At 43.3% G+C, this 22,628-nt stretch overlaps 2 protein-coding genes across 4 annotated transcripts in view; one reads left to right on the top strand and one right to left on the bottom strand.

Annotated features, from left to right (window-relative positions):
* Positions 1 to 305: 305 nt before the first annotated feature.
* On the bottom strand, positions 306 to 8,662 carry LOC111979719 (UAP56-interacting factor). Its single transcript, XM_024010400.2, has 9 exons — positions 8,218 to 8,662; positions 7,577 to 7,714; positions 6,832 to 7,004; positions 6,425 to 6,588; positions 5,592 to 5,661; positions 5,416 to 5,480; positions 5,158 to 5,232; positions 2,894 to 3,032; positions 306 to 1,455 (listed from the first exon to the last, which is right to left on the bottom strand). Exons 1-9 carry the CDS (start codon positions 8,288 to 8,290, stop codon positions 1,351 to 1,353), a joined length of 1,002 nt encoding a protein of 333 aa, XP_023866168.1. The 5' UTR covers positions 8,291 to 8,662; the 3' UTR covers positions 306 to 1,350.
* A 13-nt stretch (positions 8,663 to 8,675) lies between these two features.
* The window catches only part of cpdp (CPD photolyase), a 31,142-nt gene continuing 17,189 nt past the window's right edge, over positions 8,676 to 22,628 (top strand). Inside the window, exons 1-7 of one of the 3 annotated variants that reach the window (XM_024010396.3) lie at positions 8,676 to 8,817; positions 9,009 to 9,373; positions 10,506 to 10,690; positions 12,198 to 12,380; positions 13,623 to 13,781; positions 14,197 to 14,395; positions 14,899 to 15,051. In XM_024010396.3, coding sequence (XP_023866164.1) covers positions 8,807 to 8,817; positions 9,009 to 9,373; positions 10,506 to 10,690; positions 12,198 to 12,380; positions 13,623 to 13,781; positions 14,197 to 14,395; positions 14,899 to 15,051 — 1,255 coding nt within the window. In that variant the 5' untranslated portion in view covers positions 8,676 to 8,806. The remainder of the gene's footprint in view (positions 8,818 to 9,008; positions 9,374 to 10,505; positions 10,691 to 12,197; positions 12,381 to 13,622; positions 13,782 to 14,196; positions 14,396 to 14,898; positions 15,052 to 22,628) is intronic. The other 2 variants (XM_024010397.3, XM_024010399.3) reach the window with 2 other exon arrangements.

Raw genomic sequence — 22,628 nt, 5'->3', positions numbered from 1 at the left:
TAGGGTGCCATTTGGGGCAGTGACAGTCTATTTTTGTCATTTCTGTTGCAAGCAAAGTCGAAGAACAATAATATGGCTGGGAGCCTACCAATACAATGTGCCTCTCTCTTTGATACCTACCAAACTTTTGCAGGCTTAGGCTACTGMGCTCCTAAAATAATACATTGGGTAGCAAACATCAGGTGACTATCCTAGAGCAACTGCATCTGTACAGGTACGGACAAGGTAGATCTCTTTTCTATATTTAACACTGGATATGCTCTGCAGGCCTACCGTGATTATGCAGAAATAATTATAAAAAAGCCTTTTCGTATGTTAATTAGGGATTTAATTCAACAAAATGACTTTGTTGTTAGTATAAAAACATTTAAAAGTATAACATTTCCTATAGAACAGTAGCCCATATCTATACCTATAAAAAACATTCTACCATATTTCTTTTACATCAAAAAGGCTTGCCTAATATTTTACTCCAACGGCATACTATTTAGAWCGTATGCCTACTGTTTAATAAAACTGAATGCACGTAAGCAACAAATATCAGCATACTAGCATCCTACTGAGAATGCGTAATTGCGTTGATTCCCGCAATTCGTTAATTTTGGTACAGCGAGTCCCATCGGCTGTTGTCAAACGGGAAASACTTTTCATGCCACTTCGATGCCGAAGTTGGAGGAGCTATAGGAGGCTGATGGGACGAGCTATGGGAGTACGGGCTCATTGTAATGCTATTAATGTGGTTTCCATATGTTTGATAAGTTCCATTTATTCCATTCCAGCCATTACCATGACCCTGTCCTCCTATAGCTCCTACTACCAGCCTCCTCTGGTGTATAGGTGTAGTGAACTGTGGTTAAGGCTTGTGTTGGAAACAATGTGCCACATTTCTTTGAARCATTGTAAAAACAAAACAGATTTTTTTTTAAAGTACACTAAACAAAACCCTTCGTTACTGGCACAAAGCAACCTCCCTCTTGAAAAACAATCTTCCAAATCAACTCCCGCAGCAGCACTCTTGAGAAAAGTATTTTCCTTTTTGTCCTGACAAATGTTGAAGCTCCTGAACACCAACATCTGAGTACAATGTTACAGATAATGCTATAGGGTTCCATCATGGTAAAAAAAAMTAAGATTGTTCATCTTCCACGATAATTGCACCCGTATAGTTTTCATGTTTCTCTTTCTACCCCAAGTCTGTTCCATAAAAAAAGTCACTCAGGAGGATCAGCTTACGAACAGCTCAGGGTCCTTTTAAAATGGTTCTATATCATCAGATAGGTGGGGATCCGTGCGTGTGTCTGTCTGGGACACAAAGGTTTTGGGGATCCACCTTCTCTTTTTTCCTTCGTGTCATTGTCTTAACCCAGTGACGAATCGGCTGCCTTTGCTGGTCTGCGCAGTGGCGACGCGCTCGTCTTTCAGGATGCGGAATCGCTCATTCAAAGTCATCGCAGTCTGATGTGACAACAGTTGGGAGAGAAAGCTTGTCAGAAAAACATTCAATTCACATCAAATCAAAATGTATTAGTCGTGTACACGGACGTTATTGCAGGTGCAGCGAAATGCTTGGGTTTCTAGCTTCAGCAGTGCAGTAATACCTAGAAATAATAATTTWWAAAAAACAKAWTTTTTTWAATATAACTAGCAATGTCAGAGACCAGAATATAAATATATCAAATGTTATTTGTCACATGCGCCGAATAATTTCAGGTGTAGACCTTCCAGTGAAATGCTTACTTCCAAGCCCTTATCCAACAATGCCRTTTTAAGAAAATACMAAAAAAATGCAAATAGTCTGGGTAGCCATTTGATGAGCTTTTCAGGAGTCTTATGGCTTGGGGGTAGAAGCTGTTTAGAAGCCTCTTGGACCTAGACTTGGCGCTCCGGTACCACTTGCCGTGTGGTAGCAGAGAGAGGTCTGACTTATGTACATATAATACATTTGCATATAATGGTGTGTACATACAGTAYAACTGGGTCCAGTTCACTAGAAACGAAATGGAGACAAACTGACAGAATCAGGGAGACACTATCTGAACTTCAATAAGTTTGTTAACATTGCATGTTTTTAAACCTTTTTGCTTCAGCGTGCACTAAYGAACGACACTATTCACCAATTCTCAGGGGGAAACTTAGATCTTGAACCACTAGGGGGAGTTAGACTATTTACATCAAACAACCATTCATAACATTTAAACGGAGTGTACAAAACATTAGGAACACCTTCCTAATATTGAGTTGCACCCCCTTTAGTCCTCAGAACAGCCTCAATTTGTCAGGGCATGGACTCCACAAGGTGTCGAAAGCATTCCACAGGGATGCTGGCCCATATTGACTCCAATGCTTCCCACAGTTGTATCAAGTTGGCTAGGTGTCCTTTGGTTGGTGGGTCATTCTTGATACACACGGGAAAYTGTTGAGCATGGAAAAACCCAGCAATGTTGCAATTCTTGACACMCTCAAACCGGTGTGCCTGGCACCTACTACCATAYTGTTCAAAAGGCACTTCAATCTTCTGTCTTACCCATTCACCCTCTTAATGGCACAAATACACAATCCATGTCTCAATCGTCTCAAGGCCTAATCCTTCTTTAACCTGTCTTCTTTCTCCCCTTYATCTATACTGATTGAAGTGGATTCAACAGGTGGGACCATAGCTTTCACCTGGTCAGTCTGTCATGGAAAGAGCAGCTGTTCCTAATGTTTTGTAAATTGAGGCTCACGAGGACATGATCTGAAACAACTTGGGGTGTGTTTACACAAGCAGCCTAATTCTGATATTTTACCTAATCAGATTAGCTCTTTTGCCAAAAATGTGCCAAAACATCAGAATTGGGCTGCCTTTGTAAATATAGCCTTTGTGTATGATTGCCCAATTCTATCTTATTCTCACCGGTTTCCCCACACTGTTGATGTCAAACTGCAAGGGGACTCCTTTAGGTGGTTCCGTTTTCTTCTCCTCTTCCACCTTCATCTTGRCTGGGGCAGAGCTGGTGGGGGCCGGGGGGTGCAGGGACCAAGCACMGGGAGGCCTTGGAGAACAGAGAAGAAAATATGGGGAGTGGTTATGGACAGTTGCTGAAAATATGATGGCACCCATGCACTTTTCTTAAATAATTCCCTATTTATTCTAAAACTACATTGCAGAAACAATTTTATTTTTGTAAATGTAAGTTTAGAATTGTGAAAATAAAAGATGAATGGACACAATTATTGCCACCCCGGAGCTAGTACTTGGTGGCACAGGCTTTGGACAAGAACTGCAGACATACACTTCTTGTAGCCATTAATGAGCTTGTAACATCCTTCTACTGGCAATTTGGCTAACTTTAAAGTAGCAAACTGCTCTAATTCTTCAATGTTTGAGGAGTGCCCTCYACCAAMGGCAGATGTCAGCTCTTGCCATAGGTTATGGATGTGATTCTGATTGGAACTCTTCACTGGCCACTCCAGAACAGTCCAGCATTTCTTCTTGAACCATTCCAGGGTGCTTTTGATGTGTGTTTGGGGTTGTTGTCCTGCTGGAAGTTCCACAACCTTCAGACAGACACAGTTTTGGACAGTGGGTTGAATATTGCACTCCAAAACACCTTGATAATCTGCTGATTTCATGATGTCTTGCGCACATTCAAGGCCCCAAGTACCAGAAGCAGCAAAGCAATCTGCTTAATTTGGTTGTTGGTAAACATAGGAAGATTCCAGGATCTATCACAACCGGCCGTGATTGGGAGTCCCATAGGTCTGTGCACAATTGGCCCAGCATCGTCCGGGTTTGGCCGGTGTAGGCAGTCATTGAAAATAAGAATGTGTTCTTAACTGACTTGCCTAGTTAAATAAAGATAACATTTAAATATATGCATTGGGGCAGGTAGTGTTCTCCTGGCATCCGCCAAACCCAGATTTGTCCGTCGGACTTCCAGATGGTGAAGCGTGATTCATCACACAGGAGAATGCATTTCCACTGCTCCAGAGTCCAATGGCRGCAGCTTTACATCACTCCAGCCGTTGCTTGGCATTGCGCATGGTGATCTTAGGCTTGTGTGCGGCTGCTCGGCCATGGAAACCCATTTCATGAAGCTCCCGACAAACAATTATTGTGCTGACGTTGCTTCCAGAGGCAGTTTGGAACTCGGTATGACAATTTTTACGCGCTTCAGCACTCGGCGGTCCCGTTCTGTGAGCTACCACTTTGCGCCTGAGTCGTTGTTGCTCCACTTCTCAAGCATTTCGCTACACCTACAGTCACCGCTGTCAATCACGTGTATGTGATGAACAAAATTTGATTTGACAACAGCACTTACAGTTGACCGGGGCAGCACTAGCAGGCAGAAATTTGCCGAACTGACTTATTATTTTAGAAGAAGTAACAAATGATGTAAGAAAAGTCCAAGGGTGCCAATATATTTGGTCGCCACTGTATATATAGGGCYAGGACTATTTAMWTTTTTTTGTCATTTAGCAGATGTTCTTACCCGTTGCGACTTTCAGGAGCAATTAGGGTTAAGGGCAATACTCAAGGGCACAGACAGATTCTTCACCWAGTCAGCATGGGGATTCGAACCAGCGACCTTTCTGGTAATGGCCCAAAGCTCTTAACTACCTGCCGCCCTCATACCACTTGAACGGACTAGGAAAAACTACTGGCCCTTAGTTAATGATCAGGTTCTTTGGTATGGTAACTACTGGCCCTTAGTTATGATCAGGTTCTTTGGTATGGTAACTACTGGCCCTTAATTATGATCAGGTTCTTTGGTATAGTAACTACTGGCCCTTAGTTATGATCAGGTTCTTTGGTATGGTAACTACTGGCCCTTAATTATGATCAGGTTCTTTGGTATGGTAACTACTGGCCCTTAGTTATGATCAGGTTCTTTGGTATGGTAACTACTGGCCCTTATTATGATCAGGTTCTTTGGTATGGTAACTACTGGCCCTAGTTTATGATCAGGTTCTTTGGTATGGTAACTACTGGCCCTTAGTTATGATCAGGTTCTTTGTATAGTAACTACTGGCCCTTAGTTATGATCAGGTTCTTTGGTATGGTAACTACTGGCCCTTAATTATGATCAGGTTCTTTGGTATGGTAACTACTGGCCCAATGTATTTAGTCATCCTCTGCTCATATAGTGGTATGTGTGGCTTCATAATGCGACTCACTCAGACTGTGTAATGGCAGTGGGGTTGTCGATGGAAACGGTCAGGATCCCACTGCTGTTTGTTGACGTGCGCCACCTAGTGGACAGACAGACATACGGTTAGACGACTTGTGGATAATGACGAACAAAGGTTTGATGTGTAGTCTTCAAGAATGATGAGGGTGCACTATATTATAGAGTGGAATGCCGTCTGTCAAGAGGCGACAGTCAGAACGTGTTAGCAGTCTCACACCCATCCACACACACGTCAAATACTCACCGGCGAGTTCTAACTGGGGCAGGGGGTATAGAGGTTAAAGCTGGCTTCGGCACCTGGGTGTGAACCTGCAGTATGGAAGAATGTACAGGTGAGACAAAGACAGGACTTTCATTGCACTGTGTCCAATTTTTTTTTTTTAAGTCTACATACGGTCAGAGACACCTAATAGAGTGTACCTTGAGGCCCCTGCGGAAGAGAAACGTGGCCTGGCGGGCTTCTCTCTGGGTTTGGACAGGGGGCAAGGGCCTACAAGGAGAAGACAAAATGGATGGTTGGTCTAGGAATGGAGATGGAAATGTTCCATGATGTCCTTCGTTTGTGCAATGTCATTGGAGAGCACTTAGAACAACACTGCAGTGATTCTCAGCGTTAGACAGAGCCAGTGCCAATTTGTTCCCTACCCCTTTGCTTTGATGTTAACTCTTTGATATTTTCAGATCTTATAGGCCTATATAGGTAAAAGCAGTGTAAATGGCGCTTCCCCCACATTACTTAAAGAGGAAATCTGCAGTTGCTACATCCCTTTTTGGACTTGTAAATGAATTAAATGTTCTCATCGATTCTTGAATATAACTTAAAGGCCTCATGAGCTTAGTTCAACAGTCGTACCCTATCAGAACCCCAAATATAAGCTTGTTTTACTCCAATGTTTGTAAACAAAGTAAATGTAAACAAACACCATATAGCTTCAACACATGGTTAAAACTATACTTTTGATATAATGGATGGTCAGTCCTTGCATCCATAGCTGTATGCATTTTAGAATGGTTACATTTCTTCACTCCAAATCCCTCAGCTGTTTACTAATAACAGTAGCAGGGAGWACACTTTGTTATTGTTTCAACAGCTGATTGGCCCTTTAATACATACAGATCTGCAAATATTGAAGGGTTAGGGCCAAAGGGAAGAAGGGGTAGATAGCGGTCTAGGACCGGCTGATAGTGAGACGAAGTGATATTCCATGGAGGGGAGTCATCCAGAAGTAATGCTACAAATCTTATTTCCTCACCGTCTCCGCGGCTGAAAGGGTCTCGTTGAGTTGAGGMCTCTCTGTACGTCTGTCTGTCTGTACGGCCTCCTTTGGCCTTGCATCTGTCTGTATTGGGCTGGTTGGGTAAAAGGCCGTGATTGGTTGTTGAAGGGTCGCGATCGGTTGTTGAAGGACTGTAACTTCTGGGAGAGAAAATGTAAATAGAGATGGTGAACAGAGGAGCAAGGACTTCTTTGGAAACTAACTCTCTCCTCTTCGATCCCAACAAGGGTCATGTTAACTAGGCATGAAACAGAAGAAAACWGTTCGAAACAGCGAGGTATTATCTTGACTTGTCCAATAAGGGATGTTCGTTTTGGTTCTGATGCACGTTTTGCTACAGTGTGCCCTAATGAAAATGTCCCAGATGTATGAGCCCTTAGTACCCGGTTGATAGCAGGTCGGTTGAGCGGACTGATGCCTTGCTGTAGTGCTGCAGTCTTCCGGGCTGCCAGTCCAGTGATAATCCCTTGACCCCGGCGTCGACCAACCGGAGGGGGAATCTTTCGGCCTCTTCCAACACCCGCTCTGGTTATCGCACCTCTTGGTACACCACCTCCTGGAAATGACATGGCTTCTTTTTCATGTGGAGAATCGAATTGATGTGATGTATTGGAAGGTCTAACTAGTTCACTGGCATTTCAAATATCCCAGGCATGATTATTTGAAGTTATTTTAGCAATATATATAAAAAAAAATTTAACCTTTATTTAACTAGGCAAGTCAGTTAAGAACAAATTCTTATTTACAATGACGTCCTAGGAACACTGGGTTAACTACCGTGTTCAGATTTTTTACCTTGTCAGCTCGGGGATTCGATCTAGCAACCTTTCGGTTACTGGCCCAACTCTCTAACCACTAGGCTACCTGCCGCCCAAGGGGGTGTGGTATATGGCCAATGTATCATGGCTAAGGGCTCTTCTTATGCAAGATGCATAGCGGAGTGCCTGGATACAGCCCTTAGTAATTAGAGCAGTAAAAATACATATTTTGTCATACCTGTGGTATATGATCTGAAATACCACAGCTGTCAGCCAAATCAGCATTCAGGGCTCGAACCACCTAGTTTATAGTCAACAATGGARAACTAGCTGCAGTGATGAGCACCACAAACAAAACTACTGTACACACGTCTTTGGGTCTGTCCCCTGGCCCTCGCTCCAACTGGCTTCCCTTGGACAAATRCCGTCCCCTGCTGTAGTGGCCTGCGGTTCCCCGGGCCCGGCCTCCTTGCTTGTTGCTCTTTCTTGTTCAAACGAATTATATCATCTAGGATAGTCAGATGAACAAAACAATAAGTTTACTTGTCAGTGAGCTCTTTCAGTCAATGTAACGTTATGTATGCCATGCTTATGAATTAAAGTTTGTCTGGCTCTTGGAAGTCTTGGCTGAATTTGTACATTCTAGTTAACTAACTAACAAACTACATTAACCATTCTCGCTGACATTTGGATGGGCCAATAGACCTGCATAACAACAACTAACGTTAGCTGGCTGTTCGTTAACTGACTAGTAGTGGCAAATTGGCTTGGTCGCATTGAATGAACGCAGCTAACTAGCGGTTAGCAAACAAAGTTGCCCAGAGTAGTAGATAAGTAGTTTGAAATAGACAGTGTAATGTATCTAAAATAAATGCATGTAATTAGCTATATAACGATGCATATTATGATTCCTCATATGCGAACATTTAGCAAAATAGCAAGCTAGCTACAACAACCAAGCTCGAGCTGCTGGTGACCCACCCACATCAACGGTGTCGCGAGCGGCCTTACCTAAAGACATGTCGACCTTATCAGGTACACCCGAGGTGATCCCCCGTGTAGCCGAAAAACCAACGTTGCTCATACTGTGGAAATCTGTAGCTACACACAGGAAAATATTCTGGATAAAATTCCCTAAAATTAGCACGCTATCTAGCTACGTCAAATACCCCCCCCCGTCTAAACGGTAGTCACTAGATACAACAGCCACAAAGACGAMATTTGCTATTTCGTTACAAAAAGTGCTATTTGGTCTTAATTTCAGGTTAGGCATAAGGTTAGCAGTGTGGTTAAGGTTAGGTTTAAAATCACATTTTAAGAAGATCAATTGTAGACATGGGGGAGCTTTATGACTTGGTGGCTGTGGTAACTAGTGACGACTGCAAAACGTCTTAACGCACGAAAACTAAAGACACGAATGGCATTTTGGGATGTGTAGTTGTCATAGTACCCCCCCAAAAAAGATCTGCTCTTACAAAACAAAAAGAACACGACACGCATATAGGTGTGCACGTATCTGCTGTTGTTTGAATACATACATATCAAGAATCCTCAGTTTAACATCTGAAAAGGACTGCGATACACGTTTACAATAATCTGCATGCATCGCAGGTAAGGCATTTCTTGCCAAACATTTCAGTGCGATTGTCATTTAATTATTTCCTGGCTTACTTCAAATGGTGCCTTGGTCTGTATGATAACATCCTGTTTTGTCATGGTTGCTTGCATTATTAGAAAATGTATTGAAGATGAAAAAGTGGTATTTCTTTAGTAATTATCCTCCAATGCCTCCCTCTATCCAGTTTGTTGCTCATTCCAGCATCCAAGCACATTTGGAAGTTTGTGACACTCGAGAGCCAAAGACACTGCTCYTTTACCAAATTAGTAGGCCTAAGCAGCATTAATAATCGAACCACCATGCCAGCAGAAAAACGCAAGGCAACATTTGCCAAAATGGACAGCACCAAAAAGCAGAAGCTGCAGGCTGTAAAAGAGGGGAAGGGGGAGAGAGAAGAGGKCTGGCTGCAGGGTGTGGTGGCAAARCAACGGAAGGACAAGGACTTGAAATTCAACAAGAAGCGCCTCCGTTTTCTGTCCCAAACCCAGAAGATAAAGCAAGGTTCAGAGGGAGTCGTCTACTGGATGAACAGGGATCACAGGGTCCAAGGTGAGAATCTCCAGTATATCCACTACCAATATACAGTGGGCTCCCAAGTGGCGCAGTGGTCTAAGACACTGCATCTCGGTGCAAGMGGCGTCACTACAGTTAGATTCCAGGCTGTATCACATCCGGCMGTGATTGGGAGTCCCATAGGGCGGTGCACAATTGGCTCAGAGTCGTCCGGGTTTGGCCGGAATAGGCCGTCATTGTAAATAAGAATTTGTTCTTAACTGACTTGCCAAGTTAAATAAACAAACAAAAAACAAGATGTCTGATGTAATAAATATCATTTATTATAACACAAGCATATTTGCTATTACATTGTTATAACTAACTTCTTTCCAAACAGGGTTTCTCACAAACTCATAAGCAGACACTGAGACCCACACACACCCAGAGACAGATGGCTGACACAGGCCTTTTCATAAAGACTGATAAGAAAAGGGTGCCTGGTACTGCATATCACGAGAAACTGAGACACACACATACCCAAGGACAGAGGGCTGACGCAAACCTTTCATAAACACTGATAAGACAGGAACATCTACGCACACACAAAATCTCCTCTTCAGTCTGAACATTTTACAGAGACACACAGAAATGTCAAAATAGGAACATCTACGCACACACCTAATCTCCTGTTTTAGCTGAACATTTCTGAAGACAAAGAAATCTACTCAGAGCCAATGAGACAGTGATACTAGCCTGAAGGGGACCTCGCCCAACTCATCAGGACCAACCAGAGGACAAGAACTTCCAGACTCAACCTACTTTCTATCTTTGTATAAAATGTCTATGCACTCTGTTATCTGGGCTTCTTTCGGAGAGTTCCATTTGAGCTTGATGAAAGGGTCCGTGCACGCTATTTCAGATATCTTTACCTCTGAATAAATAGCTTTTAATTAAACCTCATCCACCCTGTCCAGAGTCTCTACTTCGTCTCAGTTCTCCAGTAAACTTGTATTATCAACACTGATAGAAAGTGATTTGAATGTAGCCTTTCCACACTGCTGAGCTGTGTTTTGGCCTGGTTATGCATCCACCATGCTCGAAATGACAATGGGAAAATAAACTATTGTAGTGGGACATTTTTCTGTGGATTCATTTCAGTATTTGCAGCCATATTCACCAGTAACAGAATGTTTGCTTCTCTCTTTGACTCTTACTGTAGATAACTGGGCATTGATCTATGCCCAGCAGCTTGCCCTCGAAGAGAAGCTGCCCCTGCATATCTGTTTCTGTTTGGTGATAACACAAAACCCAGAGTTGGCCACCATCCGCCATTTTGGCTTCATGCTGAGGGGACTGGAGGAAGTTGCTAAGGTAGAGAAACCCTCCATTGTTCTCTGGGGTGAAAATGACTTGTGTGTTCTCTTCCCTGTTCTTTCTATCTAGGGAGCAGGTTGACTTTTATTGTCATGAGTCTTTCCCTGGAGGCAGAACTGAGCACATTTTTTATTTAAAAAAAATTCCCCCCTTAGATAGACCAGCTGCAAAGTCAATATTGACTATATTGTAAAAATTCATATAAACAAACATTATTTTTAGTCTTAATTTTAAGGTTAGACATTAGGGTTAGCAGTGTGGTTAAGGTTAGGTTTAAAATCAGATTTTATGATTTTGGAGCAGAGATTCCTCCAGAACAAGATTCATGATGGAAAAAAAGACTACCTGCATCTAGGGACTGGCTCAAATTGTTTTCCCAATTGAGAAAATAACAGCTGCTGGGAGACTTTGAGATGGAGATGGCCCAACCAGTGCAAGAACTGATTGGGCCAATCAGTGCCAAAACAACTAGTATCCTAAAACAACTGTAAAAACCACACACTAGAAAAGACTAATTCCAACCTTGACTTAAGTTCTGTTCATTTGACATTTTCAGTGAATCAACGAACACAAACCTGAAGAATCTGTATGCGAATCTGTTTGKTGATCCACAGCAAATTAAAAATGAATTGAACCAAAGTCGAGGTTGAGTGCTTGTCTTTTCTWATGTGCGGTTTTTGTCTTGGCATCCAGCCCGGTGGCCGCCCCCCTATGATCGTTATGCGCTGTCATGAGTTCATGAGGCCTTTGAGAATTATGTGTCCTGTGTGATCCTAATGCAAGTGGACTTTGATACTTCAGACCTTTTTAACTTAGCAATTAAGCARGTTACTMATGTTRTGATTGTAAACAAATAAATGTRAGGATATGACATCTGGGTCGTCGTCTTGACATCCGGCCCGGCTCCCCTCCAAGTTCTTACACTTGTTTATAGCCCAATCAGTCGCCCAAGGGAGATTCTCAATTGGCAAAAAGTCTGTCCTCTCCAACTCGGTCCTCCTCTCTTCCGTGACTCAGAAACCTATACGTGGCTGCCATATGTAGGAGAGTGTCAGTTTAATGGGTGAAGGGAGGAGTTTGCTCCTCTTCTTGGTTGCTGCCTCCGGTGTAGGATGCTCAGGTGTATCCTACCCTGGAAAAGTTTTGAAATGCGCCCTYGAAGAGCAGCTGTTATATTCTCGGATGAGAAAAGCATTCACATATTTAAAAACTATACGCTACTYATCTTTTTATCTATAAAATGTCTAGCACAACTGGCAACATTCRATTTTTTTACCACTTTAAACATAAGTATTTTGAGATTCCATCTCTGTAAATGTAATTTGCCTGATGGAGTGATAGAGGAGGACAGCCTCATTTCTTACAAGCGCATTTCTTTCCACGTTTCCTCCTCCTCATCGAGTGGATGCTAGGGGGCGAGAGGAATCGAGATATTCCAATTGAGATTCTCCTCTATACCTGCTTCCTTCTTGTCCCATGCATGTATCTGTCCCCCCTTTCACAGGACTGCAGTGCCCTGGATATTCAGTTCCACCTGCTCCAGGGCTCCGCTGGAGAATTGCTGCCGGGGTTTGTGGAGGACTGGCGTTTTGGGGCAGTAGTGACTGACTTCTCCCCTCTAAGGACACCGCTGCAGTGGGTGGAGGAGGTCAAAAAGGGGCTTCCATCGGATATCCCCTTCATACAAGTATGAAGATCAGTCCCTTCAGGATTACTTAAATGCTGAACAGACCGGACACGTGGCTTGCGCGAGCGTCGCAAAATAAATTTAGAAATCCATGTTATTCAATTATTGCACCCACACTGCTGCTCGCGTGCGCCAACGAGCGTCTGCGCTGACACAGATCGCGCTGCAAGTCCTGCCTCTCCCATCTCCTCATTGGTTTATAGAAGCAGGTACCCACGTGCCATCTCCTCATTGGTTATACCCACGTGGGTGATTGAAAGACGAACTGTTTTGCTGGTTGTCGTGGTAATACTATGAAAGTGTAGATGGATCACCATATAAATTCAAAGATGAAAAAGCCTGGAAGGAGGAGAGATGACTAGAAATTATTCGGTTGGCCATTTTATGTGTTGATTAATTGTCAGAGTAGAGGACCTGTGCATTTCAGGTAAAATAACAACTCAATGTTTATATCCCAGGACAAATTAGCTAGCAACAGCAAGCTAGCTAAATAGGACTAATTAGCTAGCAAGCTAACTAGCTAAATTGCCATACATGTTTAATGCATGTTTTCGACCTGTCCCCAAATTAATGTAATTGGTTCAGAGTTTGTTTTGATATTTTAACCTGCGTGTCGTGATCGCGTTTGGTGTAGGGGGACAAAATAAATGTATGCACGATGGCGCACGCGCGCAGCCGGTTTGGGTTCAATATTAGTTTTTTGTTGTTGTGATGTCCACGTCATACAAGTATGCAGATCAGTCCCTTCAGGATTACTTTGCGTTTTTTGTGTGATATTCCCGTCATACAAGTATGCAGATCAGTCCCTTCAGGATTACTTAGAGTTTTTTTTATGTGATAGTTGCGAGCAAAAGTGCTTTATTTTGCTGCAGCAATTCTGATATTTTGCATTGCAATTTGCAAAGATTTTTGTCCATTGTAAAACAAAAATGCACAGACGGTGTGTTATGGCTTGATTTAACATTATGGGGTAAAAGTCAGATGAAAGTCGCACCCAGACCCAGATGCATTTATTTTTCTGGGTCAGTGTTATTGAGCGCCGGTGCTTCTTGAGTATCATTGTGTAAAAGATTTGTGTTAGAAGGTTTGTGTCCCGTGTAAACAGGGATGGAACTCACTCTGTTATACCAACACTGAACACCTATTGAATTCCTGTATAGCTTTCGTCCTTCAATTTCTCAGGCTATGTTAACAAAGGATTTCCAGTCTGTCAACTATCACGTCTTCCCGTCACTACCGCAGGTCGATGCCCATAACGTGGTGCCCTGYTGGGTGGCATCAGACAAACTGGAGTATTCTGCCAGGACGATCCGTAACAAGATCACCAAGCTTCTGRAGGAGTTCCTCACAGAGATACCTTTAGTGGACAAACACCCACACACTGCTCTCCGAACCGCCAAAGTAAGAGGTTGCTTATAGAATGTGGGCCTCATWAAGATGAGGAATTCCTTAATGGTAWTTGTATAGACACAATCCACTAAACTGGGTTGGTTAATGGGTTTGTTAAATTCTTGCCTGATCAGAAAACAACCCATTGCCCCCCACCGTCACCCTTCCACTGTATTAGCAGAATGCACAGGATAGGTGTAAGCAATAAGGTGATGACTTTGCAAAGCCTTCCAATGGAGCTTCTGCTGTAAGTCCCTCCAGACCTGCAAACACTAAAGTGGAAGTAAGTTTGATGTTGTTTTTAGAGAAGACCTAAGTTCTTCCTCATATCTTTTCCATCGTCTTTCCTCCTCTGTTGGTATAGGCCACTCCATAGATATTTAACTTTTCACAACCTTAAATAAATGAAGCTCTTCTCTCCTTCCAGCCAGTAGACTGGGCAGAGGCATTGTCCTCTCTGGAGGTGGACARGACGGTAGAGGAGGTGGATTGGGCCAAGTCTGGCAGTGCAGCAGGCATAGCCATGTTGGAATCTTTCATCGACCTGCGCCTCAAGAACTTTGCCACTCAGAGGAACAACCCCAATTCTTCTGCCGTTAGTCAACTCTCGCCGTGGATCCGCTTCGGTCAGTTGAGGAAGCCGCTTACTGGAGTTTGTGCCAACACAAACTCTAGTGTTATTTCAGCCTATAATCACACACCCACCATGACCCTGCAATACATACCTGTGTCAGCTCTCCCCTTTCTAAATGTTGAATTAAATTCAACATGTCAACTCAAAACAGTGTTCACCTGATACCAGCCTACAAACACACACACCTCTTATGACCTTATACACCTAGCGCCCACCCGGTGTGAAGCCCCACTCCCACCCACCCGGTGTGAAGCCCCACTCCCACCTAAAGAAACACAGGCGTTGCAGGCCTGCTCGTATCCAATGTTATTTGTATACAAATGTTTTTCAAACTTATTTCTGAAGCTCAAGGTGGAGTCCACTGACTGTCCCTCCTTCTCTTCCTCCCGCTCTCTATCCCTCCTTCTCTTCCTCCCGCTCTCTATCCCTCCATCCCTTTCCTTCTCCCCTTTCTACCCTCTCTCCATCCCTACCTCTCTCCCTCCCTATCTCCAGGTCACTTGTCTGCACAGCGCGTGGTGCTGCAGGTAAAGTGCTGTGGGAAGAGTGCCGGCGAGTCCGTTTCCTCCTTCACAGAAGAACTGGTGGTGCGCAGAGAGTTGACCGATAACTTCTGTTTCTACAACCCCAGCTATGACAGCGTAAAGGGTGAGTGAGGAGGACCGAGTTCTCTTGAGTTAAGACATGAACTGCATCCCAAATGGCACCCTATTMTCTATGTAGTGCACTACTTTTGACCAGAGTCCCAAGCAAATACCYGATTAGAATGGCRCTGCGATGGATAGCTGCCGTTCTACAGGCTCATGACCAGTTCTGCTGTTTTGTTTTTTTGGGCTRATCATAGTTTACTATTACCGAAAAGAGCTTCTGGACACCAGAACAGCAATCACTAACCTCGATTTGGATTAAGATTTCTACTTCAACGAATCTACGGAACAGGGCATGCTGCTCACCCTGGACCAGGCCCTAATCCCAGTGACTCGGAAAAGGAAGAGACGGCATAAGGGAGGCCGACATGCGAGCACCCTGACGAATAAATAGTCCGCCTTTACCCTCTGTGCTATTGGCGAACGTACAATCACCGGAGAACAAACTGRATGACTCCGTTCGAGACTATCCTAACCCATCGGGACCAGAAGAACTATAATATCCTATGTTTCTCAGAGTCCGTCGTGGCTGAACAAGGACATGGATAATATATGTCTAGCTTCTATGCATCTGCAGGATCAAACGGAAGCACCAGGTAAGCTGAAGTGAGGGGTGCGTTTCTCTTTGTTAACAACAGCTGGTGCCTGAGCTAGAATACCTCATGATAAGYTGTAGACCATACTATTTACGAAGAGAGATTTAATCTAAACTCAGCAAAAAAAGAAACGTCCTCTCACTGTTAACTGCGTTTATTTTTAGCAAACTTAACGTGTAAATATTTTTATGAACATAACAAGATTCAGCAACTGAGACATAAACTGAACAAGTGACTAACAGAAATGGAATAATGTGTCCCTGAACAAAGGGGGGGTCAAAATGAAAAGTAACAGTCAGTTTCTGGTGTGGCCACCAGGTGCATTAAGTACCACAGTGCATCTCCTCATGGACTGCACCAGATTTACCAGTTCTTGTTGTGAGATGTTACCCCACTCTTCCACCAAGGCACCTGCAAGTTCCCGGACATTTCTGGGGGGAATGCCCTAGCCCTCACCCTCCGATCCAACAGGTCCCAGACGTGCTCAATGGGATTGAGATCCGGGCTCTTCGATGGCCATGGCAGAACACTGACATTCCTGTSTTGCAGGAAATCACGCACAGAACAAGCAGTAGGGCTGGTGGCATTGTCATGCTGGAGGGTCAGGTCAGGATGAGCCTGAGGGAAGGGTACCACATGAGGGAGGAGGATGTCTTCCCTGTAACGCACAGCGTTGAGTTTGCCTGCAATGACAACAAGCTCAGTCCGATGATGCTGTGACACACCGCTCCGGACCATGACGGACCCTCCACCTCCAAATCGATCCCGCTCAGAGTACAGGCCTCGGTGTAACGCTCATTCCTTCGACGATAAACGCAAATCCGACCATCACCCCTGGTGAGACAAAACCGCGACTCGTCAGCGAAGAGCACTTTTTGCCAGTCCTGTCTGGTCCAGCGACGGTGGGTTTGTGCCCGTCGTTGCCAGTGATGTCTGGTGAGGACCTGCCTTACAACAGGCATACAAGCCCTCAGTCCAGACTCTCAGTCTATTGCGGACAGTCTGAGCACTGATGGAGGGATTGTGCGTTCCTGGTGTAACTCGGGCAGTTGTTGTTGCCATCCGGTACCGCAGGTGTGATGTTCGGATGTACTGATCCTGTGCAGGTGTTGTTACGCGTGCCACTGCGAGGATGATCAGCTGTCCGTCCTGTAGCGCTGTCTTAAGCGTCTCACAGTACGGACATTGCAATTTATTGCCCTGACCACATCTACAGTCCTCATGCCTCCTTGCAGCATGCCTAAGGCATGTTCACGCAGATGAGCAGGGACCCTGGGCATCTTTCTTTTGGTGTTTTTTAGAGTCAGTAGAAAGGCCTCTGTAGTGTCCTGTTAAGTTTTCATAATGTGACCTAAATTGCCTACCGTCTGTAAGCTGTTAGTGTCTTAATGAACATGCACCTTTGGAACAGTCATTAATTGTTTATGGTTCATTGAACAAGCATGGGTGTTTAAACCCTTTACAAGTGTTTAAACCCTTTAAATGAAGATCTGTGAAGTTTATTTTAATTTTTACTAATTATCTTTGAAAGACAGGGTCCTGAAAAAGGGATGTTTATTTTTTTGCCGATTTTTATATTTTTATAGCTGTCTATTTATCACCACAAATCAATGCTGGACAAAGACTACATTCAACGAGCTGTGTAGGGCCATAAGCAAACAAGAAAATGCTCATCCAGAGGCGGTGCTCCTAACGACCAGTGATTTTAATGGGAAACCGATGCGTTCTACCTAATTTCTACCAGCATGTAATCTGTGCAACCAGAGAAGGTGGTCAGATGAAGCAGATGCTAAACTACAGGACTGTTTCGCTAGCACAGACTGACATATGTTCTAGGGTTCATCCAATGACATTGAGGAGTTTACCACATCAGTCACTGGCTTGTAAACAAGTGCACCGATGACGTCGTCCCCACAGTGACTGTATGTACATATCCCAACCAGAAGCCATGGATTACAGGCAACATTCGGGCTGAGCTAAAGGCCAGAACTGCTGCTATTTTTCCCCCTTTTTTTGCACTGGAATGTTTTTCTAGCAGTCTTGAAGGAATATGCTGAGCACTTGTTGGCTGCTTTTCCTTCACTCTGCGGTCCAACCTCATCCCAAACCATCTCAATTGAGTTGAGGTCAGGTGATTGTGGAGCCAGGTCATCTGATGCAGCATCCATCACTCTCCTTCTGGTCAATAGCCCTTATACAAGCCTGCAGGTGTGTTGGGTCATTGTCCTGTTGGAAAAACAAATTATAGTCCACGTATCGCTACAGAATGCTGTGGTAGCCATGCTGGTTAAGTGTAACTTCCAAATAAATCCCAGACAGTGTCACCAGCAAAGAGCCATCACACAAACTCTTCCATGCTTACGGTGGGAACTACAACTGGGAGATCATCCGTTCAACTTACTGTGTTCTCACAACGACACGGCGGTTGGAAAAAAAAATCTCAATTTGGACTTGTCAAACAAAGAAGATTTCACCGGTCAATGTCCATTGCTTGTGTTTCTTGGCCCAAGTGAGCATCTTTCTTCTTCTTCTTGGTGTCCTTTAGTAGTGTTTCTTTGCAGCAATTTGACCATGAAGGCTGATTCACGTCTCCTCTGAACTGTTGATGCTGAGATGTGTCTTACTTGAACTCTGAAGCATTTATTTGGGTGCATTTCTGAGGCTGGAACTCTAATGAACTTATCCACTGCAGCAGAGGTAACTCTGGGTCTTCCTTTCCTGTGGCGGTCCTCATGAGAGCCAGTTTCATCATAGCTTGATGGTTTTTGCGACTGCATTGAGAAACTTTCAAAGTTCTTGATGTTGTATTGACTGACCTTCATGTCTTAAAGTAATGATGGCTGTATTTCTCTGCTTGTTTGAGCTGTTCTTCCATAATATATTTTATTTATTTAACCAGGTAGGCCAGTTGAACAAGTTTTCATTTACAATTGCGACCTGCGCAAATGAAGCAAAGCAGTGGTACAAATAATAATACACACAGATTACACATAAACAAAACATTCTAATAACACAATAGAAAGAAAAAAAAATTGAAATTATGTACAGTGTGTGCAAATGTAGACGAGTAGGAGGTAGGCAATAAATAGAGGCAAAATTAATTACAATTTAGAATTAATACTGGAGTGATAGATGTGCAGATGATGATGTGCAAGTGGAGATACTGAGGTGCAAGAAGTAAGTAATAATATGGGGATGAGGTAGTCGGGTGTGCTATTTACAGATTGGTGTGTAACAGGTAAGCTGCTCTGACAGCTGATGCTTAGTTAGAGAGGGAGAATATAGACTCCAGCTTCGAGAGATGTTTGTAATTCGTTCTAGTCATTGGCAGTAGAGAACTGTAACGAAAGGCAGCCAAAGTAGGTGTTGGCTTTGGGGATGACCAGTGAAAATATACCTGCTGGAGCGTGTGCTACGGGTGGGTGTTGCTATGGTGACCAGTGAGCTAAGGCGGGGCTTTACCTAGCAAAGATTTAGATGTCCTGGAGCCATGGGGGTTTGGCAACGAATATGTAGTGAAGGCCAGCCAATGAGAGCATACAGGTTGCAGTGGGGTGGTATTATATGGGGTTTTGGTGAAATAAACGGATGGCACTGTGATAGACTGCATCCAATTTGCTGATAGAGTGTTGGGGCTATTTTGTAAATGACATCGCCGAAGTCAAGATCGGTAGGATGGTCAGTTTTACGAGGGTATGTTTGGCAGCATGAGTGAAGGAGGCTTTGTTTTGAAATAGAAAGCCGATTTAGATTTAATTTTGGATTGGAGATGCTTAATGTGAGTCGGAAGGAGAGTTTACAGTCTAACCAGACACCTAGGTATTTGTAGTTGTCCACATATTCTAGGTCAGAACCGTCCAGAGTAGTGATGCTAGTCGGGGGGAGGGTGAGGGCAACAATCGTTGAAAAGCAGTTTTACTAGATTTAAAAGGTTGGAGCCATGAAGGAGTGTTGTATGGCGTTGAAGCTCGTTTGGAGGTTGGTTAAAAGTGTCCAGAAGGGGCCAGATGTATACAGAATGGTGGCGTCTGCGTAGAGGTGGATCAGAGAATCACCAGCAGCAAGTGCGATCATTGATATATACAGAGAAAGAGTCGGCCTGAGAATTGAACCCTGTGGTACCTCCATAGAGACTGCCAGATATGGACTTGGTCTTTTACAAATAGGGTTATCTTCTGTATACCAACAATGTCACAACACAACTGATTGGCTAAACGCATTAAGAAGGTTGAAATTCCACTAATTGACTTTTAACAAGGCACACCTGTTAATTGAAATGCATTCCAGGTGACTACGCCGTGAATCTTGTTGAGAAAATGCCAATAGTGTGGAAAAATTTGGTTGCTATTTTTTAGAATCTCAAATATAAAAATATTTTGATTTGTTTAAACTTTTTTTTGGTTCTTCATGATTCCACGTGTTATTTCATAGTTTTGATGTCCTCACTATTATTCCAGAGTGTAGAAAATAGTAAAAATAAAGAAAAACCTGCATTGAGTAGGTGTGTCCAAACTTTTTGACTGATACTGTCTATGTTCATATTACTAATACCTGTACTGCCTCAGCGTTCGGCACTGGTACCTGTGTAATAAGCAAGGTATCTTTTATCATGGAGTTTTTTTATTATTACGTGTTATTTACTTTCTTTCTCAAATTTCTTTCTCTCTGTTTTGTTGGGAAGGGCCGTAAGCATTTCAATAAAATTTGGATTAGTATCTACATGGTAATTATGTGCAGGGTCTTAGACATTGCAAAAATTTAAAGTCCATTGTGAATTTTTAAAGGGGAAGTGATGTTTTCGTTCTGTTTTGCTAAGTTACATTTAATGATCCTTGTATTTGATCTAGGTGCAAATGATGGCCCAGAAAACGTTGAAGATCACACCAAAGACCGGCAATAGTCCTAATACCCGCGAGCAGCTGGAGAAAGCCAGACCACGACAACTTCTGGAACGCAGCCAGGTATCTTTTACAGTAATTGACGCCCATAGACTATAACATGCAAAAGCCAATTCAGCAGTTTCTAGAACAACAAAATTTGTATTTATTTCTTTTTAAATAATCATGTAATAAATCTGCATTTTACACTTTTATCAAGCAATTATAATATGTGAGTGGATGAAACCACTCCAATCACTTTGACACATATGAATGCACTCACTGCTGTAAGTTGCGAGGAATAAAAGGGAAATTTTTCGACTTCCCTTGGTGCGTTTTCCTGCTAACGTTTGGCTGTTTAGAATCCAGAAACAATAACCTTAGGGAAGTCAAAGAAGCTCAGTCTCAATAAAGTCAACTCACTGCCGGGCTGACCCATATGATACAATTGTTTATGTCGATAAGCTTCTTGGTCGACTGAGATTGCTACTGCTCGCTTGAAGAAATCAACAAAATAATCATAGTGTAACAAAGACCTGTCCTGATGGACCTAATCCATTGTTGGAGGCCGTGGGGATGGCAAAGTCATCACGCTAAGACGTGCACTACTGAACTTGTACATGATTATATTACAAAGAACAATGCCGCAACACTAATAAACATATTATTTTTTAAAATGCGCTTTTTCTTCCGTGTTGGATAGCGGTCGCTGTCCCGCGGTTCTGAACAAACGCGTGTTAAATTTGGCACGTTTTCCTAGACATGTTGCTATGTGCAATAAGCAAAGTTACAGCATATTGGTGTTGAGAACAATGTGGTGGAGGAGCAGTGAAGTTGAGAAAAAAGCAGTTGCCTAATGTCCCCTTAAGAAAAGTGAGGAGAGAGAGAACCAACTTTAATTAGGTTTATATCAAAAGCCTAACTGTTAAATGTGCTGGCTTTAAATCATCCATATACCATGGCAAAAGTATGTGGACACTGCTTGTGGCATGTCATATAATGGGCATTATATGGAGTTTGGTCCCCATTTGCTGCTTTAAAGCCTCCATTCTTCTGGGAAGGGCTTTCCACTAGATGTTGGAACATTTTCTGCAGGGATCTTGCTTCACATTCACCACGAGCATTAGTGAGGTCGGCACTGATGTTTGGGCGATTAGCCTAGCTCGCAGTCGCAATTCAATTATACCAAGGTGTTAGATGGGGTTTGAGATCAGGGCTTGTGCAGGACAGTACGTTCTTCTACACCGATCACAAAGCCACTTCTGTATGGACCTCTTTTTGCACGGGGGCATTTGTCAAGCTGAAGGAAAAGGGCCTTCCCCAAATTTGGAAGCGTAGAATCGTCTAGATGTCATTGTATGCTGTAAGATTTTCCCTTCATGGATAAAGGAGCCCGATCCATGAAAAACAATGGAGAATGTCTAGAATGTCATTGTATGCTGTAAGATTTTCTCCCTGGAACTAAGGAGCCGATTCCATGAAAAACAGCCAACTTATTCTCAAAACTATTTTGGCACTATGCATTGGGGCAGGTAGTATTCTCCTGGAATCCGCCAAACAGATTCGTCGTCGGACTTCCAGATAGTGAAGCGTGAGTCATCACTCAGAAGAACGCATTTCCAATGCTCCAGAGGTCTAAATGAGGCGAGCTTTTAACATCCAACTGATGCTTGGCATTGCGAATGGTTGATCTTGGCTTGTGTGTGGGCTGCTCAGATGGAAACCATTTCATGAAGTTCCGAAACAGTTTTTGTGCTGACGTTGCTTCCAGAGGCAGTTTTGGACTCTGTTAAAGGGAGTGTTTGCAACGAGGACGCTAATTTTTTAGTGTTCAGCACTCAGTGGTTTTGTTGGTGAGCTGGGCTGAATTCGTTGTTGCTCTAGAATGGTTTTTTTACTTCACATAAGATTAACCTTTGACGGGGCAGTTTCTAGCAAGGCAAGACTTTGAACGAAACTGACCTGTTTGGAAATGTGGAATCTATGACGGTGCCGCGTTAAGTATTGAGCTTTCAGTTTAGGCCCAATTTACTGAATTGTTTGTCCTATGGAGGTTGCATCTGGTGTGTTGTTTTTTTAATAATCTGTATAAGGAAAAGACGAAA

Source organism: Salvelinus sp. IW2-2015, linkage group LG19 (assembly GCF_002910315.2).
Source record: "Salvelinus sp. IW2-2015 linkage group LG19, ASM291031v2, whole genome shotgun sequence".
In the NCBI taxonomy this organism is placed as follows: Eukaryota; Metazoa; Chordata; class Actinopteri; order Salmoniformes; family Salmonidae; genus Salvelinus; species Salvelinus sp. IW2-2015.
The sequence above is the reverse complement of the archived record's forward strand: the minus strand, read 5'-3'. Positions and strand labels throughout refer to the sequence as shown.